The sequence below is a fragment of the Saccoglossus kowalevskii genome, chromosome 12 (assembly GCF_978046115.1).
Source record: "Saccoglossus kowalevskii chromosome 12, keSacKowa6.1, whole genome shotgun sequence".
Classification (NCBI taxonomy): domain Eukaryota; kingdom Metazoa; phylum Hemichordata; class Enteropneusta; family Harrimaniidae; genus Saccoglossus; species Saccoglossus kowalevskii.
In genome coordinates, this window is record NC_140652.1 from 16,105,969 (window position 1) to 16,133,747 (window position 27,779).

General features: G+C 35.0%; 2 protein-coding genes across 2 annotated transcripts in view; one reads left to right on the forward strand and one right to left on the reverse strand.

Annotated features, from left to right (window-relative positions):
- Positions 1 to 2,399: 2,399 nt before the first annotated feature.
- LOC102810295 (ufm1-specific protease 1-like) lies at positions 2,400 to 12,852 on the reverse strand. The gene is made up of 6 exons (XM_006824501.2): positions 12,701 to 12,852; positions 9,597 to 9,747; positions 8,694 to 8,906; positions 7,184 to 7,286; positions 3,324 to 3,400; positions 2,400 to 2,560 (listed from the first exon to the last, which is right to left on the reverse strand). The coding sequence occupies exons 2-6, from the start codon at positions 9,720 to 9,722 to the stop codon at positions 2,429 to 2,431; spliced, it is 651 nt and encodes a 216-aa protein (XP_006824564.1). The 5' UTR covers positions 9,723 to 9,747; positions 12,701 to 12,852; the 3' UTR covers positions 2,400 to 2,428.
- A 287-nt stretch (positions 12,853 to 13,139) lies between these two features.
- Positions 13,140 to 27,779, forward strand: part of LOC144348207 (thymidine phosphorylase-like) — a 28,915-nt gene continuing 14,275 nt past the window's right edge. Inside the window, exons 1-2 of the mRNA XM_085506451.1 lie at positions 13,140 to 13,308; positions 16,736 to 16,938. Of these exons, the coding sequence (XP_085362577.1) occupies positions 13,185 to 13,308; positions 16,736 to 16,938 (327 nt within the window). The 5' untranslated portion in view covers positions 13,140 to 13,184. The remainder of the gene's footprint in view (positions 13,309 to 16,735; positions 16,939 to 27,779) is intronic.

Here is a 27,779-nt window from a genome sequence, read left to right on the forward strand (position 1 = left end):
ATGAGTTTTATTGGAAATGTACTTGCCTTCAATTGTCACAGGAGCTAGTATTTTAATTGGGTCATATTGAATTTATAGTTGCTAGACAAGTACTTCTCACCATGCAAATTGATTGACTTTCAAGTCTACATTAAACTAGAACATATTCGCTTTTAGAGACCATTGTATTCCTAGCATTCGCTGTGAGAAACAGATAAGTCTCAACAGGAACGTCACAGGGCATTTTCCACGTAATGCCGCATGAGAGCGTTACATGCTATACCAGTCTCTCTTTATTAGGCCCGGGAATTGACGACAGTTTACTGATAATACAGCAAACGTAAATTTAAAATCCGTGCTGGTGTACAAGTGTCAGCATCTGTCAGGATTAAGAAGAAGCATTTAATGTTGTACCTTTTTTTCTTGATGTTTTGAAAATAAACTTGCCCAAATGAATGTCTATTCTAGTTAGATTATTTAGTTTATAGTATCCATTGATGATATACTCTTGATGTATAATAAAGTTATCATTATTTAAGACAGGCATGATATAGTGATGGAACCCTATGATATTTCGAGCAGACTGGCTCGGTATTCCATATATTTGTATTTTATTTATTAGCCAATCGTAGGTGGAAATTTGATACTTGTTATTGTCAATGCTCAAAGGTTGGTGTGTGATTGCGAGAAAGCAAGTGACAAGTAGAACAAAAAGTGCATGCATCGTATGTTCATAAATAAGCATCTATTTACCAATGTTTATGTACGGAGAGAGACAATTGGGCTTACATGATGTTCAAATACAGGCATACATGTACGATAAACCAGTATTATCTATTGCTATGTTTATATGAATATTAATAATATGAAGGTATGATTTTTCAATCTTAGTCATTATAATAAGATAGTCTTGGGGCTATAATCTGCAAGGCAGTCTCAAGCCATTATAATACAATGGACTGTGACAGTCTACCTAATATAATAATAGGATGGTCTTGGAGCAATAATCTGCAAGGCAGTCTCAAGCTATTATAATACAATGGACTGTGACAGTCTACCTAATATAATAATAGGATGGTCTTGGAGCAATAATCTGCAAGGCAGTCTCAAGCTATTATAATACAATGGACTGTGACAGTCTACCTAATATAATAGGATAGTCTTGGGGCAATAATCTGCAAGGCAGTCTCAAGTTAATATAATACAATGGACTGTGACAGTCTACCTAATATAATAGGATGGTCTTGGAGCAATAATCTGCAAGGCAGTCTCAAGCTATTATAATACAATGGATTGTGACAGTCTACCTAATATAAGAGGATAGTTTTGGGGCAATAATCTGCAAGGCAGTCTCAAGCTAATATAAAACAATGGACTGTGACAGTCTACCTAATATAATAGGATGGTCTTGGAGCAATAATCTGCAAGGCAGTCTCAAGCTATTATAATACAATGGACTGTGACAATCTACCTAATATAATAGGATAGTCTTGGGGCAATAATCTGCAAGGCAGTCTCAAGCCATTATAATACAATGGACTGCGACAGTCTACCTAATATAATAGGATAGTCTTGGGGCAATAATCTGCAAGGCAGTCTCAAGCTAATATAATACAATGGACTGCGACAGTCTACCTAATATAATAGGATGATCTTGGAGCAATAATCTGCAAGGCAGTCTCAAGCTATTATAATACAATGGACTGTGACAGTCTACCTAATATAACAGGATGGTCTTGGAGCAATAATCTGTAAGGCAGTCTCAAGCCATTATAATACAATGGACTGTGACAGTCTACCTAATATAATAGGATAGTCTTGGGGCAATAATCTGCAAGGCAGTCTCAAGCTATTATAATACAATGGACTGTGATAGTCTACCTAATATAATAGGATGGTCTTGGAGCAATAATCTGCAAGGCAGTCTCAAGCTATTATAATACAATGGACTGTGATAGTCTACCTAATATAATAGGATGGTATTGGAGCAATAATCTGCAAGGCAGTCTCAAGCCATTATAATACAATGGATTGTGATAGTCTACCTAATATAATAGGATGGTCTTGGAGCAATAATCTGCAAGGCAGTCTCAAGCTATTATAATACAATGGACTGTGACAGTCTACCTAATATAATAATAGGATGGTCTTGGAGCAATAATCTGCAGGGCAGTCTCAAGGCATTATAATACCATCGGCTGCAGCAGTTTATCTAATATAATAAGATGGTCTGGGCAGTCCTCTAGTTATTATAAAGCAATTATCTGGGGTAACTGTTATACTACGGTGATCAGTGTCAGTCTAGCTTTTATAAAACGAAAGTCAGGGCAGTTCTAGCCATTATAATGCAACTAGGTTAACCTTTTATTTTGGGGTTAGGTTTAATCTATACATAATAATCTACACAGGATAAACATAACTTTATTTATTTTGCTAAATTTATTTTATATCAGCTATCTACAAACTGTGGTAGACATAAATTATAAAATGATTCTGTCATGAAACTTTCCAATGGTCTCCATTTAACCCAGAGTTCATCTTGTAGTATGCTGATATTTGGGTTACCATAAAAATGTGGATCCTGAAAAAGTAAACAAAATATTATAATGTAAAACAACTGCCACTTTACATTGATACATACCCAGCCAAAGCCAATAGAATTTGAATACAATGTTTACTAAATGAAATACAAGATGAATTACACTTTTTACTAGTTTGTCATAAATATCATTTAGACATATTGCATTCCCTGCTAAAAATGAAATAATCAAAAGCAGTTTTGGAAACAGGTGCATTGCAACAGAAAATAAAGTTGTATAATTGTTTGTGATGTTTCCTGTACATGTATAACTTTTATCTTTAACTTCTCACTAGTATACTTTTTGGTAATACTTAATAGAAATGTACTTATTCTAAAAATGCAATAAAATATTACGACTGTAAAATCTGTATTAGATACTGCGGCTTCTATTAAAATGGTACAATGCAACAGAAGGGATGTGGCTTCTATTAGAGCATCTACAATGGTGAATTTTTGGTTCTCAATTATTCAAAAAGAATGGGTGCTACTTCTATCAAGGATGCGGCTTCTAATACAGATTTTACGGTATTACTCATATTAAGGGGCAAATATTAGAAATTATGGGGGAGGGTGGCTGGAAGAGCATGACTAGAGTAAATCTTTTCCACAGGTGTCTTGTTTGAACATTCTTACTGTTCTTCAAGGTGCCAACATGTTCCCCCACAAAACCTTGCATGCATATTTTTTTCTTTTTTTTAATAAATCTTCCAGCCACCCCCAGGGTTTCAAATGGACTAGCCTTTATATAAACTTTACAATTTACCAGTGTAAGTAGATATGTTTTATCCAGAGATTGACAAATTCCTAGAACACCTTTAGAAGATGTATCAGTATCACCACCTATAATAAAAACGAACGAACTGTCATTCCAATATACTGAGGGCGCTGTACCATTCCTGCTTATTATTTAATCTCACATGTTGGGGGCGCTGTCAACCCACTTGTGATGTTATGGTTGATACACAAATTCATGATGCAAAATTGAACATTTGCATTCACAGAAGTAATGTCAGCAATAATTTTGTTCATGCCTTTGACATGTTAAGTTATATATACTAGTATACCTGAACTGTAATAAATGCAACAGCTTAGGTATTCATAAGATATTCTTTTTGCCAATAGCTGAACACCATTGAGCAGTATCATAGCTTTGCTTGTGATTTAGTTTTCAGCTTCTTTCAGGGTGTTATGAGGTCACCAAACCGCACACATGATTCTTTGTTCAGTGCTTGAAGATGGGCATCATTACAAAATCAATTCATTCGATGTGAAGCATTTTCCATTAGGAACAAGTTTGAGATTCATACAAGTTTTTTCCTGTATAACCCTCAGAACCCCCTCTTTTGAATTTATATGACAACTATTTTACTAGTGTTAGCACTGTGTAGTGTGAACTTCTAAGATTGAAAATTACATACAATGTAATGAAGGGATACATTGTAGGGAAAACAAAACAAAAAAAAAGAGGAAAAACGCCAATTTTTTTTAACAATAATGCATAAAGAAATTTAATCCATTTGGGCGATTCTTTCACTGTCAGCGAAGCACTCCCAGTCGAAATCATGCTTAGTACCGCTACACACTCCCGTTCTTGCTAATTTCTTCTTACAAATCAATCAAGTTTATAACAGAATCGCATCACGGCCAATGTTGAAGGGTATATAGTAACATCCTAATATTTTTTCTACATCGGGAGGATAGCTAGAGCAACAATTTATTCCATTGTGTAAAATGGGAGGGTACATTGACAATATAATGTATTATCTAAGATGTGAGGGTAGAATATCGATAATGTATCATCCAAAATGGGAGGGTGGAGTAACAATCTAATTTATTTCCTTTCACCTGAGTAATCTTATTCTGATTGAAAATTGCCCCTTTGCTGATATATCAAGTGTCTGCAGATTCATTTTTTTAATTAATAGAAAAATGTATTGTCAATTATAGAGTGACTGCATTTCACAAAAATTGGAATTTTGTTATATTTAATTTAACCAAATATTATGAGTTTATCATGGTTCAGGGAATTGTTTGAGATTCAGTGGAGTTTTCAGATTTGTCTTTAGAGTGTGATAAGCATAGACATTGTGACATTTGCACATTCTGACATTTAAACACGCTGATTGATACATTATCTGAATTATTAGATAAGGAACCTTATGTGCTTGGTACAGGTACAGTTACCTCAAGTGACTTGCTGACCTGATGTACTCGTCAAGTAACTCGTGTATACACGTAATATTTTGCAATTGAAGTGTTTGGGACGGGATAGCTAAAGCAACTAACTGGTGTTTTCACCAAGTTGAATGACCCATCACCCGATTGTGAGCGTATTTAGATATAAACAAGCAGCCTGTTGGCTGAGATTGCTCCGCTGTTAACAATGCACATTTCAAATAACAGAACTGAAGATATCATAAGAAAATGAACTATATGTACAGTATCAAAGCAATCGAACTTGCTGTTTTCAACAAGAATTCAAAAGTTTTACTTTTTTCCAAAAATGACAAAAATATTCATTAAAATTAGACAATTGAAGATATCATCACGAAATGAACAACTCTGAGAGAGGTCTACCTGAGGTACCTATTTGTAGGGTATCGAAGCAATCAGACCTGCAGTTTTTAACAAAAAGTCGAAAATATCACTTTTTACCATAAAAGACAAAAATCATCATTAAAATTAGAGAATTTCAGATATCATCATCAAATGAAAAAATCTGAGCGAGGTCAACATGTAGTACCTATATATGTAATATCAAAGCAATTGGATTTTGGTTTTTAACAAATCTAAGAGAGGTCTGCCCAAGGTACATATACACCAAGTATCAAAGCATTCAGGCTTGTAGTTTTCAAGAAGAAGTCGAAAAAGTAAACATTGACACGGATGACGACAGACAATCACTCATATGATAAGCTCCGCTCGACAAAGTCGACAGCGGAGCTAAAAATAGTATGTACAGTCGGTATATTCGAATTAATGTGCATTCGTCCCCCTTGTTGGTCAAATATTTGACACCTACACCATCGATAAATAATATTTACTATTTGGAACTACAATCAATACATTCATGAGCAGAATAATCGAGCCCCTTTCGCTACCGGCATTGCGACGCAGAAATAAGGAACTTATTTTTATGCTGTTATCTGAATAACGTGTACAGACCGGTACGCAACGTGTGAACTTGCATCCAAACCAGTGAAGTGTTCACATGAAATATTTTATTGGAGATGACTTGGCTTTATGAAGTGTAAAGAAACAAAGAATATTACTAATAGTGGTCTAAACACCACCGCATAATCTTATACGTCATCTATCGGAGCAGTCCCCCCCCCAACACACATACACACACACAGCTGTATATTTTTGCATTGCAGACTGAAGAAGAATTTTGTGTATTCACATACATTATAAACCTAATAAAATTAAAAAAAAATAAAATTCAATTCCATGCTGAGGAGAATTATGCGTAAATAGATTTGGTGTTTCATTATTGACCAACCAACGTTAAAGCAAATTCTTTCCGTACAACCCTAAAACAAACATGAATTTGTGAAACCCAAGTTGTGCTTTGCCCATCACATCTTTATGGTAATCTTAAAATGAATTTTGTCATGTTTTAATAGAATACGCCTTTCGATAACACTTTACTGGTTCGGCTTGATCAGTAAGTGATTTGGTGTGAGATCATGTCATAGTCAGCAAGCGTACACTCAATAATGAAATAAATATGATCAATTTACTGATATTTACTGCATGCGAGCAGCCATCTTAAATACGGCTTGAAAATAAATAGACAAATTGAATAACGTTTTTTTTTTTCAGATTCCTACACACCTACGTTCGAGGCAACATTAGACCAGCGGTGTAGCATTATCTTAATATGCAGGAGATTTTTCCACACAAAAACGACAAGTTCGGCAGAATTGTGTTAGCTAACACAATTCTGCCGAACTTGTCGTTTTTGTGTGGAAAAATCTCCTTGTAAGCAGGTACATGTGAGCCACATGTACCTGCTTACAAGATTACGCCATGTTTTAAGTGTTGTTTGAGAATAGTTGTTATTGGATACTGAGTTATGTATTTCGTCATAGTTAAAATATGATAGCCATACTCTTTGATGTAACAATGGGGGACATACCAGCGTGACAGCGTGGAGATAAAGCTTAGTCGTAAACAATGCAATGAGTCGGGTTTTGATCAATATAAATCTTGAACGGCGCAAACATTTTATTTTTTGCTGAAAATACAACTTTTGGATTTTATTATGATTTGAGTCAATCAGTTTAAAGCATTCAAACTATAGATAAAAGGTTGACCATTTAAAAAATTTTTTTTTTTAAATCATGTTTCACCTACACCGAGGTAGATTTTCCTTTCAGGATAATGCTGTGAAATGATAAGTTTTCTTTTTTCATTTGCTGTTACTTCTAAACATATCTTTTTTTCTGATTTTTTTCTATAGAACATTTTTCTGAATTTACTATGTGCACATTTTCATTTCATGGTCAGCCTTAACAGTAGAAAACAGAAAATTAACAAAATTAGAAAAAAAAATAATATTTTTAAATATCATAACTAGCGAAAAAAGTCAGAGAATCTTTTTAGAATTTCACTGCTTACCCATCATAATTGGTGATCCTATATTCTTGAAATGATTGAACAACTCAGGAATTTTACTCTCAATGTCATCTCCACTTGTCACATGTATGATCTTACTGGATACCTATGTACATATAAACAGTTGTAATCAGAGTTAACATAACGCTAGCTGAAAACCTCAATAGACAGTCAAAAAATAATGCATCAACATGCAATGTGTTAAGGTAGAAGCCTAGTCATCATTTTTGACAAAATTGGTCATAAATTGCATGACAATGTTCATTAGTTTATTATGTACAATCATGAAGCTAATGTTTCATGGTACAATGAAATAGCATTATTTTGTGATTTACAGTCATGCTTTTTGAGAAACGTGTCCTAATATTTCTTGAAAATTGCTATTTTTAGAACAATTCCATAGAACACAATGTTAAAGAAAAATTGCATTTTTTGACACTAAAACCCAGATTTTTTAAATAATTCATAACAACAAAAAATACTCCATCATTAACAATATATGATTTTTTCAGCTTATGTCACTAGGCTAGATTTTGAGATATTGCATAATATCTCTGCCATAGGAACCTGTGGTAAAAGTGTTATAATAGTGTAAAAATGGTGACTTTTCACTAAAATACAACCATCAATTTCTCGAAAAAAAGGCTGGTGACCCCCAAACTTTTTTTAGGTCATTATCCTTATATTGCCTTGGCATACAATTTATTGCAAAATGAATAAATTTTGGGTTTTTAATTTATGAGTAGGCTTCTACCTTATATTCACAAATATAGCATACTATGAGGTTATTACGAGGATACCGCAAAGTATGCACGAAAACAGTGTTGACCGCTGCACAGCTAACAGAATCAGCCAACCTTTATTGTGTGGGGTCCGGTCAAACCCCGGTGGCAGCCATGTGTTTGTTTTTATTATTAGAGTACGCATATGTGCGTAATCATTCCATATTTGAAATTCGCATTTCCTTATATCGTGGGATGAAAATACCTTGTAAAATATTGCAAAATTATGGCACGCTGTAACTTATAGCATTATGGTGACAGATGTATAATGTATAATGAAGCCTATGATGGCAGGGACATATAGTATTTGCTTTATTAGAAGCGCATCTCTATTAGTAGTGTACATGAGCCAAGAATGTTATTTATTATATGCTGGATATATTTTGACCATTAACACAACTCAGTCATTTATGTAAGAGTATGCGCTGCTATTAGAGCAAATATAGCAATTCAAAAGGTCAGGGAAACCTCAGGTTTGGCATACAAGTGAAAGACTACAAAATAACCACTCCAGTTATTGGAATACAACTTTTAGACCAAACCATTAAGTGTGGAGGGAAGAATTGGACAAGTACAAATCTGGACCTAATACCTGACCATATCATTATCATTGAACCTAACTTTATGACCATTATGCAGAGTGGGGATGGTTGGATATGAACAAATCCAATGATTGGACCTGACTTTCTGACCATACCATTATGCATGGAGGGGATGGTGGCATGTCTTACATCATAGAAATAGTCCAAACAGAGGCAGACTTCAAAGGCACCAATCCACTGCTTGGATCCAAGAAATTCAGCTGGTTTATCCTGCATTGTCACAAGAGCTTCTTGAATTTCTTGATTTGTTGGTTCTTTTCTACTCTCTTTTCCCATTTTTAATTGCTTTATTCTCACCCAAGAACATAAAGTCTGTAGAGTTCTGTAACCACATCCCCAGCCCTGAAATTTCACAAGAACAAATTTATGTGCAGATAAATTGGGTTTACTGTAAAATGAAAAAGTTTTATGAATTACCATAAAATTTTATTTTAAACCATAAAAGTGAAAATTTGCCACATTTGCAGTAGCACAGAAAGGGGTAATCAATTAATGTGAACAAAATAAAAAAATTATTTAGTGAGTTCTACGGAATTGTATAAATGTATATAGAAACTTAATGGAATGTAATTTTATATAAAATTGTCTACAGAAGTTTTACAATTTGTATGGAAGGGCCCAAATGGAATGCATTATTCCTCTGGCAAATTTGTGAACTTAAAACCCATTTAGTTATATGCTCTAAATGACGAAATATTCAGTAGAGAAATTAAATGTCAGTGAAAATAAATGGTTTTACAGTACTTTTGGATACCAGAGGATGATGTAGTTGACAATTTCTACAGGAATTAATTTCAACAAAATAAAAAAACAGCAGAATTACTTTTTTTTTTTTGGTTTTGATTAAAACCTGTAGTCAATAGAAAAATATGTCTATTTGGTTGGAAATTTTCAAAGAAACTGATAGAAAAAACTTAAAAACGACAAAACATTGTGCCATGATTTAGACAGGAAAATTACGGTGCTCAAACACTTACATGTAGCTGTACAATTATATTTTGTCCAAAAAAAAAAAAAAAAATTATAGTTTACCCGATCATCAAATCCATCACATCTATAGTGATAATATAGATAATCTCCTGTTACCATAGCAACTGTATGCACATCAGGAGGCAACTGAATTCCATTGTGAACATTCTTCACCAGATGTAGAGTCATTGGTGTTTAAGTTGCTGTTATCAAACTATAATGAAGAAAATAACATAAAACTAATTATGTTTTCAATTTTATTATTTATTTTGTAAAGACAAAATGACATTTCCCAACAAAAAAGAACAAATTTTAAAGTCGAACAACAGTGCAAAAAGTGTGTTGACCTTACAGCCTTATTCTAATTGTGGTGTAAACCCCTATATGTATGTAAATTATTCAATGTCATGTGACTGAGCTTTAACCAATCATAGCATGCATAACTGTTAGATGTAATAATTTGAACTCTAAAATATGGATGCAGTTAACATAAAAGATGAAAAGTTTAACAATACACAGGGAACATTTTCTAATCAATAATTTATGAGAGATAAATTACTTGGAAGTAAATTTATTAATAAATGAAACAAAACAAATAAGCGAATAATTCTTTTACCCCTTCCCCCCCAAAAATGCAGAAGTAATCTATGAGAACACAACCTTTTTCAAGAAGATGAAAATATTTGTTGAATATATTTTGCATTATTTTTGCTGTTTATAAGTGAACATATGTTGTATTATTTTAACTACGTCAAGGGCATTCATGAATACCAACATTTTAAAAAACAACTAATAAATTAAAATAAAATTTAAATAAATGCATGATAAAATAATTAGAATGAAAAACAAGCCTTGAATCATATCATTTGCATATAAATATCTATTACATACCAATCAATCTGGTATTGGTAGTTGTTTCCAATAATTAAGTCAATAAAAACATTCTGGACAAAAATAATCCAAAAATTAACAAATTAGCAATTTGAAAACGTGCAAGATAATTGTCACTATAGAAAATTTCAGTCATTGTCATAAAATTATTATGGTATAATTCAAACCTGACAAGGTAGTTGCGAATCATTCAGATTCAGGTTAACAACATTTTTACAAATTTAAACCATCATAAGGTTTGCCCTACCTGTTGAAAAATTCTGTTTGATCTAAAAATATCTGAAGTGGGTAGGTTGATATAGCAATATAAATAACATGTACTACATGAAATGGTATTGATCAAGGTTGTGTTGAAAAATAATTCATATTTAATTATATATTATCTCAAGTTAAATTTAAACCACTGCAATATAAGAACGGAACACAGGTTTATCCCAATGATACAAAATATTTACTAGCTATCTAGTCTTCCATTTCTCAGTAAATCTCAAAGGGGCTGCAGTACTCTGCTTCTTAATTTAGATATCATACACAATTTAGATATCATAAAAAATCATAATTTAATTTAGATATCATACACAATATCCTCAATATCCTCTTTTACTTGACATCAAAAAACAAATAATAAAATATTGGCTGCATATCGTGGAATTACCAGATGATAATCTAACTAAACAAGCATTCTATGAACAGAAAAAGTCATCTATATCAAATAGTTGGTTCATTAATCTTAAAACCATATTACAGGAAGCATCATTAGATTTTCTTCTGAAAAGAAAAATCCTCAAAACACAAATATTAAGCAACAATTTGTAAAATTTTACAATCAAATTTACAAAGCAGGTATGTGAACAAGTGGAGAACTGCTATATCAAATGAAAATTCTAAACTCAGAACATATTCAAAATTTAAAACAAAGTATAATTTGGAGCCTTATTTACTTAATTTGAACGGTGAAAATAGAAAAATATTCACTAAATTCAGGGTTAGCGATCATAGTTTAGCTATTGAAAAAGGCAGACATTCTATCCCAAAAGTACCAATAAATAACAGACTTTGTCAATTTTGGAATAATTGCATTGAAGATGAGATCCATTTCCTTTTAGATTGTCAAAAATATGAACAGCAGAGATCTCAACTGTTACATAAAATTAAAGTCCCGGCTGACAATAACATTTCTTGTTTCACATATTTACTTTCACATCAAGATAAATTAGTTCAACAAGAGATATCGAACTTTATTTTAGCTGCGACCAAAATTAGAGATTAGATTTCTTTAATAATTTATTTGTGTATTTATTTTTATACATATTTATTTATTTGTGAATTTTAAGTACATTCATTCAAGTTATTTTCAAAATAGTGTCTTGTTAACAAAAACTCTTTATTGTTGCAAATACCCTATGTAACCTACTCTTTTTTTACACGGGAACAATAAAGTTCATTCATACACATGTTGTTTTTTTAATTGCAGCTTCATCTTATACATTTTTCACTTTGTGCTATTTTGCTGTTTACTTATCAACACTTGTGTTTAAGTATGCTCATAAATCACCTTCTCAGTTTGGCAGAATAGTCATATTGGCTTAAAAGATATTGCTTCAGACATTTTTTTAAATCATGATTATCTTGATATTTAGTGATAAAACATTCCATATTCTATCACTATGGTCATCAAATTAAAAGTGAAAACTCATGGTTCTTTTAACCTTTACACTATGTACCAGACTTAAAATCTCGGCCAAATTGTTCACTTCTTATAGTTTTCAATATTTCTGGAAAGGAACCCTAATTTTGGAGCCAACAGACAAAATCTGGGTAAGTTTTCAGCTTTTACTAAAAAAATTTGGCTATTTTTCCCAATTTTTTGCAGGAAAGTGCAGACTATTAACATGAATTTTTGGTGAAAAGAGGGAACGGTGATGAAAAGATTGAAAGGTATAGCTAAATTTAAGGTAGTTGACAATCTAGTAGTTATAATGCCTGAAGTTGGTGTCTCTCTTATCCGTATATATTATTACAAGTGATCCCCACCCCCGGTGACCTTTCGTCCAGTATATACCAATATGACGACTTTTATCAGTCTCCTCACTGATACAGACACCCACAGTCTAATTCTCCTTCTTCCTTGCGGTTAGACACCGAAAGTATTCGTAGAAATAGAACTCTGCCTGGGAGATTGCCAGAGTAGAGGGCTGTGAGACACCAAATCAGCTATCTGTCCTAACAGATTGCGTAATCAAGTTAAAAGCTTTGAAGAAATTATGAAGCCTTGCCTCGCACTTCTGTCGGTTATGACGTTGTTGTCTGGGCGATGTCACATCAATATCACCGCCATATAATTTATTATTCACCGAGGCACTGACAAAGCAAACGCGGTACTTTTTTTTTTGCCGTATGTCGAGAACTGGCTGGCTTACTATGCCCTCAATATAGATCATGTGACACTAACTTATGACCTATATACCGGTACATATGCAGCTGTATTGAATATCCCGATGTTAGCAGTTAAGCCTCTAGTAAAACGTTTTAAGGTTCAAATATATCGACATTTGCAAGATTTTGTTTCGGTAATATGCAAATTGGATTTAAGGTCACATTGGTGACCTCAGCTGACTTCCCAGCGTGTTGTGATTAATGACGACAACGCTGCGTGGTGAATGAGTTCGTTTGTTGACATTTTTATTTGCTCAGTCACGTGTCACTAGATTTCGCCGTCCTCACATTTGGGCTGTAGCCACACACACACACACACGCAACATGCCGACTTTTCGCACTGCAGATTTGATTATAAAGAAGCGCGATGGAGGCGAATTGGACGATGACGAGATCGATTGGTTTGTGAAAGGCGTCGTTGGAAAGAGAGTCCAAGAGAGTCAAATAGGTTTGTTTTTATTTTATTTTTTTTCAATTTCCGAGATCAAGTTAATAAGTACATTGATAGCTAAAGTTGCTGAAACCAGGGAGCTGTACAGTTCCCTGCTGAAACGTCCTTATTGCAGCTTTATTTTCGAGATATTTAAATTGCTGGATATAAATCGCTGAAGTGGGTCACACGCTTTTTATAAACGTGTTTGACGATGTGTAGGGGGTGTGTAGGTCACTTTCAATTTTATTCGCTGTCGCGCAACACTGATTTTCCTCGCTAGTCTGTCTTTGTGATGAAATACGTGCTGTCACTAAGTGCCGCAAACGTCACATTTAAAAAAAAAAAAAAACATATTCATAATAAAAAAATGTTACGTAACAAGGTAGTCATAAATGCGTTTTTAAAGATGGCGATGTGAATAAAACCTGCAACAAAACATGTAACTGTTTCGGTGTGTTTAAATCGTGTTCATTTCTATGTACTGTATCTGTGCCGGCGGTTCTAGGCAAGCGGACGCGTGCGTCACTACATACCCACTATCGCCATAGCACGCATACCAACGTTAGTGATCGGTAGCTACCATATCAGAAATGTGGCATGTGCTTCATATGGCTCGTTCGTTGCTATATCGAGTTATATTATGTCTGCCGTAGAAATACATGCATATTTTAAACAATTCACACGTGTCACGTAATATCATCAATGATGCGTGATCGGTAGCCATCACAACAGGGTACTGCAGGACATGTTAGTATCCCGATATCTGGAGTTCTTATCCATAACAGATGCCATATGTATACGATACTATTCAGTAACCCAAACTGTCATACAAGCTGCGATTTTTGTTGCTGTTTTTTGTGTAAAAACTCAAAGGCGGCGGCACCAAATTTTGCATGGGTACACTGTTATGCAATCACAGAGTTACATTATTTGTGGTTAGTAACTGGATGTAGAAGAGATTTCATTTCCTCTTGGCAACTTGCCAGTTTGCTTCAAGTTTTATAGCCTGGATGTCATTAGCCTGACAAGTTGGCGTAGGTGGCGCCCTGTTGGTGGGGATCGCAGCAGTCCAGGGCGCCACCTACGCCAACTTGTCAGGCTAGGATGTCATGAGTTTTGTTGTGTATTGGTAACATTTAAATCAACAATCAGATCATCAATCACTATGACAACACAGAGAGTCCCTATTAAATGTTGTTTAATTGTTGCAGCATTTGATCTGTTGGAAGTACATATGAACAAAAAGTTGTATACTGGATAATTAAAATTAATTATTTTTATGATTTAAAAAACAAAAAATTGTAGTTTATAATATATCATGATTTGATTTGGCCTACAGTATTTGTCATTGAACAACAATAATTGAAAAGCATGTTTTTATCAATATTACATTTTTAAATTCTCATATTTGATATGTTAATTAACTTAATATATTCACTGTTTTTCAATGGATGTACTGAAAATGCATTAATTATTCCCTGGGTTTTAATTTTGCTATTTTCACTGATAAGTAAAATCCACTCAATTAAATCTACATGAATATGTAAAATAACAATAAAACTCATTGTTTCCTTGACAAATTTGTGACATTAAAACACAGTGAATATGCTCAAAACATCAAATCAGTGAAATTACATGTCAGTGACAATAAATGGTTTTACAGTATATAACATTATTTGTTGTTAGTTACAGGGTATTTATATTATTTGTTGTTAGTTACGGGGTATTTATATTATTTCTTGTTAGTTACAGGGTATTTATATTATTTCTTGTTAGTTACGGGGTATTTATATTATTTCTTGTTAGTTACGGGGTACTAGTATTTATATTATTTGTTGCTAGTTATGGGGTATTTATATTATTTGTTGTTAGTTACGGGGTATTTACATTATTTGTTGTTAGTTACGGGTATTTATATTATTTCTTGTTAGTTACGGGGTATTTATATTATTTCTTGTTAGTTACGGGGTATTTATATTATTTCTTGTTAGTTACGGGGTATTTATATTATTTCTTGTTAGGGACAGAGTATTGGAGGTTTCGTTAGGAGATGGCTGCTTTCTTGTTCATATACAGAAATAAAAAATAAAAATAATAAAAATAACTATAGAAAATTTTTCGTTTTGGCCTCTATATAACTTTCAAAATCTAGCCGTCTACTCCAGTGTTTCCTGAAACCTAACTTGTGTTATTTGTTGTTAGTTACAGAGTATTTATATTATTCGTTGTTAGGTACATAGTATCAGACGTTTTGTTAAAAGATGGCTGCTTGCTGAATAGTTGTCTACTTGGCTAGCTTGTTCAGCCGGCTAACCTATAGAAAATTGTCAAATCTTGGCCTCCGATATAACTTTCAAAATCGAACTGCCTACCTCAGTATTTCACAAATCTTAATTAAGTTATTTGTTGTTAGTTACGGAGTATCCTCAGGGGCGGACATCCAGGCATTTTCACTGCCTGGCAACCATCGCGGTGAAAACAAAGGCCGAGAACACTCAGAAAACTGTACTTTGAGATAGTTGTTAAGACTCCCCTAAACAGTGTAACAAGATTAGCCCTATGTGTGTAACATATGTAAATTTGATTGTTCAGGATTACTTCAAAGTTGAGTTCCATAGAAATACGTGGTACAGTGGTCTTAGCAACGTGGAACGTCTTGTGACGTAGCTCTGCCCCCGAGGATTGCATAAATTCCATTTTGGCAACGTTCCAGATAATGTCAATATAATAGTATGTGTTTTTAGTATTACAGTAATGGCTGTCAAACAATTATATCAACACTGAGAATCCAAATTTGTTTAACTTTCAACAAAGATTTTCATGAAATTTAGTCAAATTATAAAATTGCAAACATGAAACCGAATTTTGATTACTTGTTAATAATATTGTATATAATATAAACTATTATTATACTTCTGTCACCGTAACGCCATAAGTTGCACAATGACGTAATTTTGCGATATTTTACAGGGTATTTTCATCCTACCATATTAGGAAATGCGAATTCCAAATATGGAATGATTACACGCATAAGCATCCTCTAATAATAAAAAAAAAAAACATGGCTGCCATCAGGGTTTGACCAGATTCCACACAAAGAAGTTCGCTGATTCTGTTCTAAACATTTTGGATTTCGGCATTCCCATGATGTATCATTGGGAGGAAAAGATGTATAATAATAAAGTGCGTGGCAGTCCATACTGCTGCTGTACTGTCTTCGTGCATACTTTGAGGTATCCTCGTAATAACCTCATATTATTAGTAATTTTTGCATCAACTGTTTCTACAAGTTATCAACTTCAATTTTCAAATACTAAATATCATATTAAATTTTCTCTAAAATACCATATACATAGGATTTTTTATAACAGCAGTACTGAGGGTTTCATACAAAGTATAATACTATTATTATTATATTATTTTATTTTTTTTAACTAAACAGGCGCAATGTTAATGGCAATATGCTTGAAGGGAATGATTGAGAGGGAGACAATCTCACTGACCAAATCCATGATGAAATCTGGTGACGTTTTGAAATGGCCGGATGAATGGAAAGGTTTGATAGTTGATAAGCATTCCACTGGTGGAGTTGGGGATAAAGTCAGTCTTCCATTGGCTCCAGCTTTAGCAGCATGTGGTATGAAGGTAAGTATAGTACAGCGCCCTCAGGTGACATCATCTGGCCCTCTAGTGTTCAGATTGTTAATAAACCAATGTATTAACAGATAAAACGTGTTATTTCACATATCACTTAATTAATTTGCATTGATTACTTCTTTTGTGAACATTCACAAGGTCATCCTGAAACTCTGAGTGGCAGCAAAATAAGAAATACTTTTCGAGTTCAAAGAAATAGCTGCTTAGATTATCTTGTCAGCAACTGGGCAGCACTGCTGTGGCCCTGGAAGTGATCCTTTTCATATGTGCCAACAAATTTTGATAGGGTAAAAACAAGAGTAAAGACAGACATCTTTGTTTTTTAAGCTGCTTTGGGAAAAATCCTCTGAACTAAAACTTCATTTTATGTTTGTGTACATTTAGTATTTGTTTATTATGTGTCTTACCTGTCCTGCTCCTCTGAATGGCAATGTGTTCTCAGAAATACCATAAATTCACCTTTTTTTCAACTTATTTATTTGTATATTAAATTAATTAAATAAGTTACCAATTAATGGAAACCCTAGTTTTTACAAAGAGGGCTCAATATCAATATTGGACAGGTTTTGAGGTCCCGGAAGTGTTCCAAAATGTCATGTTAATTACTAAACCTTCAGAGACAATAAGGGGGTTTGACTTTACATTGATTTGTCCATTAGCCCATTTGCACCATTTGAATATACATTTTTGTATGTTAATTATCCCTCAGAAATATTCTACAAAAGAACATACAGACACCATGGGGGATATAAATGATATATTTTGTCTTCATTCATGTATATATGAATTTGAAATGTGTTTTCTATATTTTATGAAAGTTTGAAAACTGTCACAGATAACGTTGTATGTCGATCTTCAACACAGACTGAATCAAAATGTGAAGTAAAATACTGAAGCAGATATAGCAAAATAATTTCTTGCACATGGTAACTTAGCAACCAGGAAATTTTGGGATCCTAAGACAGGTCTATTTCACAGAAAATCTGCTATAATCAAATGTTCAAACATGCACCATTTGGCCTTGATATAGAGAGAATGTCAACACTAGTGTTCTATTCGTATCAGATTGTCAATTATAATTATTTCAATTAAAAGTTTAATAAATTGTAATAGAAACAAATTTGTATTCCATTAATTGGTCCATGAGCAATAATTATTTTTGGAAGTGGCTGTATGATACAAAAAAATTAAAATTATATTACTGGGAGATTGAATTATTGGAGCGTTTCTTTTGCAGATATGACCAGGGTAAAACTATACTAACGTAGACTTCTGTAGTGTTTTGTTTGCAGACAGGGTAATACTGTGGACTAGTATTTCTTTTGCAGATATGACCCAGGTTAACACTATGATAGTATTCAGTTATCGCTGTTGACATGAGATAATTTCTAAAGGGACAATTAAAAAAGTAAAAAATGGCATGGGTAACGAAAAGAAATATCAAGGTGGATTTATCGCATCTGACCATTTAATTCCTGTCAGGTGGTGAATTGAAATGCTAGAGGAAAATAAAAAAAAAAAATGTTTTCATAAAATCTGGATGGAACAACTATTAGGATTTTAGAATCTGTCCCAATCACCAGTGGAATCAGGTGTTTAATTCCAAAAGAAATTGAGTTACCCTCTTTGTGTTTATAGTTTTTAGTCTTGATTTCAGTAAATAAATACTCATAACAAACATTGTGGGCATGGTGATTGAGTTTGTATGATCACACAAGTGCTAAACAAGCATACTTGGGTTTCTATGCATGGCTGAGAACAAAGGAAGTCTGTGCACTGGTGAAATCCTGTTGATGTGTTTGCAAATGTATTCGCCAGTTTAAATGAAAAAACTGTTTCACATATAAAAATATAATGCATTAACTTGTTATTTAACCTGTTTACCACCAGTTCCCTCTTTTCATCAAAAATTCAAAAATAGTCCTGTTTATAGTCTGCACTTTCCTTCGGAAGATTTGGACAAAAATCGGCAATTTTGTTTGAGTAAAAACTGAAAATTTACTCAAATTTTGTCTGTTGGCTCCAAAATTAGGGTTCATTTCCAAAAATATTGAAAAATACTATCAGTGCAGATAAATTTGGGCGAGAAAGTCTGGGGGTAAAAAGTACATGTTCTTATATTAAGAATTGATGTGGTTTGTTGTACTTCTCTTGTAATTGTATTAATTAACAAAGTTTAAGCAACTTATGGAAATTAAGGTCAAAATTGAATTTTAATTGTCCAGGAAGTTGTTTTTTACATGTGATTACTAATACTGTAGAATACTTTATTTTCACTTGGAATTTATTTTCGCTATTTTCACTGAATGGATGATTCCGTGAAAATAAAATCCAGCGAATATACTTTACATTAAACTCATCAAAAATCAGAGAAATTAAATTCCAAGCAAAACGCCCTTTCATCGAAAATTAATTCCAGCGAAAATAAAGTATTCCACAGTATGTGTCTGAATTTTAAGTTAAATAATTTTACAAATTAATTTCCACAGCTGCACATAATAATAAATATGTACCTATATATTTTGCATATACATTTTTTATTTAATCTTGATTATTTATCTGCTGGTAGTTTTTTCAATTGGTAATTTTAAAAAATATGTTAAAATAATACAAAATCAAATATACAAAAATGCATCAAATAATAACATAAAAAATAATGGAAAAAAAATTTTTTAATAAAATAAAATAAAATAATTATATAAAATTAAAAAAGAAAATCATAAAATACATCTGATTTCAAACAGATTGCATATGGCCGATATTTTGTTTGCTTTCATTTGATAAATCAAATGACATGAAAACATTCGTGGCTACATTTGTAGTAAGCTTGTGACTGCTGGAGCTGTTACATGAAACAAAACTCTATAAATAGATGTCTGTGTTGCAGTATTATTTAGGTCACGTAAATCACAGTATGATGTGACAACTTATATAGACTGGTGAAAATATCAAATTTACCCACAACTGATCTCTTTAGAACTAAAAAATATGTATTTTGTATTGTTTGCAATGGAAAAATGAAATTGCATAGGTAAAATTAATTATTATTATAGCAAGTGAAAAGTCTTTAGACAAGGATGACACTGGATTATGTAGTAACGGTCAACAAAACAATTGAACTTCAAACTGGTTGCCATGTAGACAATTATAGACCATATGTTCTGTTTTTGCTTTGATTTTTTTATTAGCTCTACTTTGTAGGTTTTATGGGTTATTTTTTTACACTTACTCAAAAAATAAAGTATTATTACTATTATAACAACATGACCTTCATTTCACATGTAAAATAAACACTAGGCTTACCTTGGTTAATAAGGTATAATTTTCAGGTAATACACTACAGGAATGATATGTAAATCCGGCAATGTGTCACTTATCTATTACAAAGTACACATTCAAGCTGGGACAAGTCTGTAATGTAAATACTAGTCTAAAGTGTTACCCTGGCTCATGTCTGCAAACTGAATACTATCACAGTGTTACCCTGGGTCATGTCTGCAAACTGAATACTATCACAGTATTATCCTGGGTCATGTCTGCAAACTGAATACTATCACAGTATTATCCTGGGTCATGTCTGCAAACTGAATACTATCACAGTATTATCCTGGGTCATGTCTGCAAACTGAATACTATCACAGTGTTACCCTGGGTCATGTCTGCAAACTGAATACTATCACAGTGTTACCCTGGGTCATGTCTGCAAACTGAATACTATCACAGTATTATCCTGGGTCATGTCTGCAAACTGAATACTATCACAGTGTTACCCTGGCTCATGTCTGCAAACTGAATACTATCACAGTATTATCCTGGGTCATGTCTGCAAACTGAATACTATCACAGTATTATCCTGGGTCATATCTGCAAACTGAATACTATCACAGTGTTACCCTGGGTCATGTCTGCAAACTGAATACTATCACAGTATTATCCTGGGTCATGTCTGCAAACTGAATACTATCACAGTGTTACCCTGGGTCATGTCTGCAAACTGAATACTATCACAGTGTTACCCTGGGTCATGTCTGCAAACTGAATACTATCACAGTATTATCCTGGGTCATGTCTGCAAACTGAATACTATCACAGTGTTACCCTGGGTCATGTCTGCAAACTGAATACTATCACAGTGTTACCCTGGGTCATGTCTGCAAACTGAATACTATCACAGTATTACCCTGGGTCATGTCTGCAAACTGAATACTATCACAGTGTTACCCTGGCTCATGTCTTCAAACTGAATACTAATATACAAATGTACACCTCAACAGAGGTGGACATACAGTTTTAGCGACCCAAAGAGCTCATTGTCAACCGAGGCGAAGCTGAGGGTCTCTAAAACTGTATGTCCACCTCTGTTGAGGTGTACATTTGTATTATTAAATCGAATAAATCTAAAAACAGAAATTGTGGCACTCAATCATGGCAAACTTAAGTTCACGCTTGTAGATCTGAATGCATGTATGAACACAAATATACAAGTTGAATGAGTTCAAGAACAGTGAATGAATTCAATTAAGTTTTATCAGAGCTACATTTCTTAATGTACTTCAGGTTTTATCATGGATGCCTTTTTACTTTCATGGTAGTTTTGATAAATTTAAATTTCAACAGCTTCAGCCGGACGAAGAATTGATGCAACAACATCCTGTGCCATATCCTGTGCGCAGCTACATTGCGTTCCAGTTTGCATTACATGTAGAACAATGAAACAAGCTCCACACGGATCATGCACATTGCTTGAGTATTGGTTTTTGTCAACACCATTCTCTTCCAACAAATACACTGTACATAATATGTCAATATACTGTCAAAACCCGCAAAATACGTAACAAAATCAAACAAAATGATGCCGTCACACAGCAAAGCCCACAACTCTCAGATTATTTAGGTTGACGAACTACGCAATTGCAGATCGAATGTTTCAAAATCGCGTAGCTGAGCGTGCCGGCGAACGCATGACAAGCTAGACTAAAAATCACGAGATATCGCTACAAAATCCTAGTTTTTCTCTCCAATAAGATAGTCATATAGTGAACGTAAACCTGGCAAACCAATCAGTTCACAAATATTGCTGCGTATTGTGCTCTCTGACAAGTTATTGTCGTAAATCAGGTAAATTGAAGAGGAAGGTACCCGGATGGAGGTCAACATACAATTATGGCAAGAGGTTAACATACAAAAATGTTAACCTCTAATACGGTAATCTGATTGGCTGTCATGGTCATGAGGTATAATAATCTACAGTGTTACCCTGGATCATGTCTGCAAACAGATTACTAGTCTACAGTTTTACCCTGGGTTATGTCTGCAAACAGTTTACTAGACTACAGTGATACCCTGTGTCATGTCTGCAAACAGTTTACTAGACTACAGTGATGCTCTGGGATAGTCTGCAAATGAAACGCTATAGCAGTCTACCTTTGTATAGTCTTACCCTCATGGGTCATGTCTGCCAACAGATTACTAGTCTACAATGTTATCCTGGGTCATGTCTGCAAACTGAATACTATCACAGTATTACCCTGGGTCATGTCTGCAAACTGAATACTATCACAGTATTACCCTGGGTCATGTCTGCAAACTGAATACTATCACAGTATTACCCTGGGTCATGTCTGCAAACTGAATACTATCGCAGTGTTACCCTGGGTCATGTCTGCAAACTGAATACTATCACAGTATTACCCTGGGTCATGTCTGCAAACTGAATACTATCACAGTATTATCCTGGGTCATGTCTGCAAACTGAATACTATCACAGTATTACCCTGGGTCATGTCTGCAAACTGAATACTATCACAGTATTATTCTGGGTCATGTCTGCAAACTGAATACTATCACAGTGTTACCCTGGGTCATGTCTGCAAACTGAATACTATCACAGTGTTACCCTGGGTCATGTCTGCAAACTGAATACTATCACAGTATTATCCTGGGTCATGTCTACAAACTAAATACTATCACAGTGTTACCCTGGGTCATGTCTGCAAACTGAATACTATCACAGTATTACCCTGGGTCATGTCTGCAAACTGAATACTATCACAGTATTATCCTGGGTCATGTCTGCAAACTGAATACTATCACAGTATTACCCTGGGTCATGTCTGCAAACTGAATACTATCACAGTATTACCCTGGGTCATGTCTGCAAACTGAATACTATCACAGTATTACCCTGGGTCATGTCTGCAAACTGAATACTATCACAGTATTATCCTGGGTCATGTCTGCAAACTGAATACTATCACAGTATTATCCTGGGTCATGTCTGCAAACTGAATACTATCACAGTGTTACCCTGGGTCATGTCTGCAAACTGAATACTATCACAGTGTTACCCTGGGTCATGTCTGCAAACTGAATACTATCACAGTATTATCCTGGGTCATGTCTGCAAACTGAATACTATCACAGTGTTACCCTGGCTCATGTCTGCAAACTGAATACTATCACAGTATTATCCTGGGTCATGTCTGCAAACTGAATACTATCGCAGTGTTACCCTGGGTCATGTCTGCAAACTGAATACTATCACAGTATTACCCTGGGTCATGTCTGCAAACTGAATACTATCACAGTATTATCCTGGGTCATGTCTGCAAACTGAATACTATCACAGTATTACCCTGGGTCATGTCTGCAAACTGAATACTATCACAGTATTATTCTGGGTCATGTCTGCAAACTGAATACTATCACAGTGTTACCCTGGGTCATGTCTGCAAACTGAATACTATCACAGTGTTACCCTGGGTCATGTCTGCAAACTGAATACTATCACAGTATTATCCTGGGTCATGTCTACAAACTAAATACTATCACAGTGTTACCCTGGGTCATGTCTGCAAACTGAATACTATCACAGTATTACCCTGGGTCATGTCTGCAAACTGAATACTATCACAGTATTATCCTGGGTCATGTCTGCAAACTGAATACTATCACAGTATTACCCTGGGTCATGTCTGCAAACTGAATACTATCACAGTATTACCCTGGGTCATGTCTGCAAACTGAATACTATCACAGTATTACCCTGGGTCATGTCTGCAAACTGAATACTATCACAGTATTATCCTGGGTCATGTCTGCAAACTGAATACTATCACAGTATTATCCTGGGTCATGTCTGCAAACTGAATACTATCACAGTGTTACCCTGGGTCATGTCTGCAAACTGAATACTATCACAGTGTTACCCTGGGTCATGTCTGCAAACTGAATACTATCACAGTATTATCCTGGGTCATGTCTGCAAACTGAATACTATCACAGTGTTACCCTGGCTCATGTCTGCAAACTGAATACTATCACAGTATTATCCTGGGTCATGTCTGCAAACTGAATACTATCACAGTATTATCCTGGGTCATATCTGCAAACTGAATACTATCACAGTGTTACCCTGGGTCATGTCTGCAAACTGAATACTATCACAGTATTATCCTGGGTCATGTCTGCAAACTGAATACTATCACAGTGTTACCCTGGGTCATGTCTGCAAACTGAATACTATCACAGTGTTACCCTGGGTCATGTCTGCAAACTGAATACTATCACAGTATTATCCTGGGTCATGTCTGCAAACTGAATACTATCACAGTGTTACCCTGGGTCATGTCTGCAAACTGAATACTATCACAGTGTTACCCTGGGTCATGTCTGCAAACTGAATACTATCACAGTATTACCCTGGGTCATGTCTGCAAACTGAATACTATCACAGTGTTACCCTGGCTCATGTCTTCAAACTGAATACTAATATACAAATGTACACCTCAACAGAGGTGGACATACAGTTTTAGCGACCCAAAGAGCTCATTGTCAACCGAGGCGAAGCTGAGGGTCTCTAAAACTGTATGTCCACCTCTGTTGAGGTGTACATTTGTATTATTAAATCGAATAAATCTAAAAACAGAAATTGTGGCACTCAATCATGGCAAACTTAAGTTCACGCTTGTAGATCTGAATGCATGTATGAACACAAATATACAAGTTGAATGAGTTCAAGAACAGTGAATGAATTCAATTAAGTTTTATCAGAGCTACATTTCTTAATGTACTTCAGGTTTTATCATGGATGCCTTTTTACTTTCATGGTAGTTTTGATAAACTTAAATTTCAACAGCTTCAGCCGGACGAAGAATTGATGCAACAACATCCTGTGCCATATCCTGTGCGCAGCTACATTGCGTTCCAGTTTGCATTACATGTAGAACAATGAAACAAGCTGCACACGGATCATGCACATTGCTTGAGTATTGGTTTTTGTCAACACCATTCTCTTCCAACAAATACACTGTACATAATATGTCAATATACTGTCAAAACCCGCAAAATACGTAACAAAATCAAACAAAATGATGCCGTCACACAGCAAAGCCCACAACTCTCAGATTATTTAGGTTGACGAACTACGCAATTGCAGATCGAATGTTTCAAAATCGCGTAGCTGAGCGTGCCGGCGAACGCATGACAAGCTAGACTAAAAATCACGAGATATCGCTACAAAATCCTAGTTTTTCTCTCCAATAAGATAGTCATATAGTGAACGTAAACCTGGCAAACCAATCAGTTCACAAATATTGCTGCGTATTGTGCTCCCTGACAAGTTATTGTCGTAAATCAGGTAAATTGAAGAGGAAGGTACCCGGATGGAGGTCAACATACAATTATGGCAAGAGGTTAACATACAAAAATGTTAACCTCTAATACGGTAATCTGATTGGCTGTCATGGTCATGAGGTATAATAATCTACAGTGTTACCCTGGATCATGTCTGCAAACAGATTACTAGTCTACAGTTTTACCCTGGGTTATGTCTGCAAACAGTTTACTAGACTACAGTGATACCCTGTGTCATGTCTGCAAACAGTTTACTAGACTACAGTGATGCTCTGGGATAGTCTGCAAATGAAACGCTATAGCAGTCTACCTTTGTATAGTCTTACCCTCATGGGTCATGTCTGCCAACAGATTACTAGTCTACAATGTTATCCTGGGTCATGTCTGCAAACTGAATACTATCACAGTATTACCCTGGGTCATGTCTGTAAACTGAATACTATCACAGTATTACCCTGGGTCATGTCTGCAAACTGAATACTATCACAGTATTACCCTGGGTCATGTCTGCAAACTGAATACTATCGCAGTGTTACCCTGGGTCATGTCTGCAAACTGAATACTATCACAGTATTACCCTGGGTCATGTCTGCAAACTGAATACTATCACAGTATTATCCTGGGTCATGTCTGCAAACTGAATACTATCACAGTATTACCCTGGGTCATGTCTGCAAACTGAATACTATCACAGTATTATTCTGGGTCATGTCTGCAAACTGAATACTATCACAGTGTTACCCTGGGTCATGTCTGCAAACTGAATACTATCACAGTGTTACCCTGGGTCATGTCTGCAAACTGAATACTATCACAGTATTATTCTGGGTCATGTCTACAAACTAAATACTATCACAGTGTTACCCTGGGTCATGTCTGCAAACTGAATACTATCACAGTATTACCCTGGGTCATGTCTGCAAACTGAATACTATCACAGTATTATCCTGGGTCATGTCTGCAAACTGAATACTATCACAGTATTACCCTGGGTCATGTCTGCAAACTGAATACTATCACAGTATTACCCTGGGTCATGTCTGCAAACTGAATACTATCACAGTATTACCCTGGGTCATGTCTGCAAACTGAATACTATCACAGTATTATCCTGGGTCATGTCTACAAACTGAATACTATCACAGTATTACCCTGGGTCATGTCTGCAAACTGAATACTATCGCAGTGTTACCCTGGGTCATGTCTGCAAACTGAATACTATCGCAGTGTTACCCTGGGTCATGTCTGCAAACTGAATACTATCACAGTATTACCCTGGGTCATGTCTGCAAACTGAATACTATCACAGTATTACCCTGGGTCATGTCTGCAAACTGAATACTATCGCAGTGTTACCCTGGGTCATATCTGCAAACTGAATACTATCACAGTATTATCCTGGGTCATGTCTGCAAACTGAATACTATCACAGTATTACCCTGGGTCATGTCTGCAAACTGAATACTATCGCAGTGTTACCCTGGGTCATGTCTGAAAACTGAATACTGTCACAGTATTACCCTGGGTCATGTCTGCAAACTGAATACTATCACAGTGTTACCCTGGGTCATGTCTGCAAACTGAATACTATCACAGTATTACCCTGGGTCATGTCTGCAAACTGAATACTATCACAGTATTACCCTGGGTCATGTCTGCAAACTGAATACTATCGCAGTGTTACCCTGGGTCATGTCTGCAAACTGAATACTATCACAGTATTACCCTGGGTCATGTCTGCAAACTGAATACTATCACAGTATTACCCTGGGTCATGTCTGCAAACTGAATACTATCACAGTATTATCCTGGGTCATGTCTGCAAACTGAATACTATCGCAGTGTTACCCTGGGTCATGTCTGAAAACTGAATACTGTCACAGTATTACCCTGGGTCATGTCTGCAAACTGAATACTATCACAGTGTTACCCTGGGTCATGTCTGCAAACTGAATACTATCACAGTATTACCCTGGGTCATGTCTGCAAACTGAATACTATCACAGTATTACCCTGGGTCATGTCTGCAAACTGAATACTATCGCAGTGTTACCCTGGGTCATGTCTGAAAACTGAATACTGTCACAGTATTACCCTGGGTCATGTCTGCAAACTGAATACTATCACAGTATTACCCTGGGTCATGTCTGCAAACTGAATACTATCACAGTATTACCCTGGGTCATGTCTGCAAA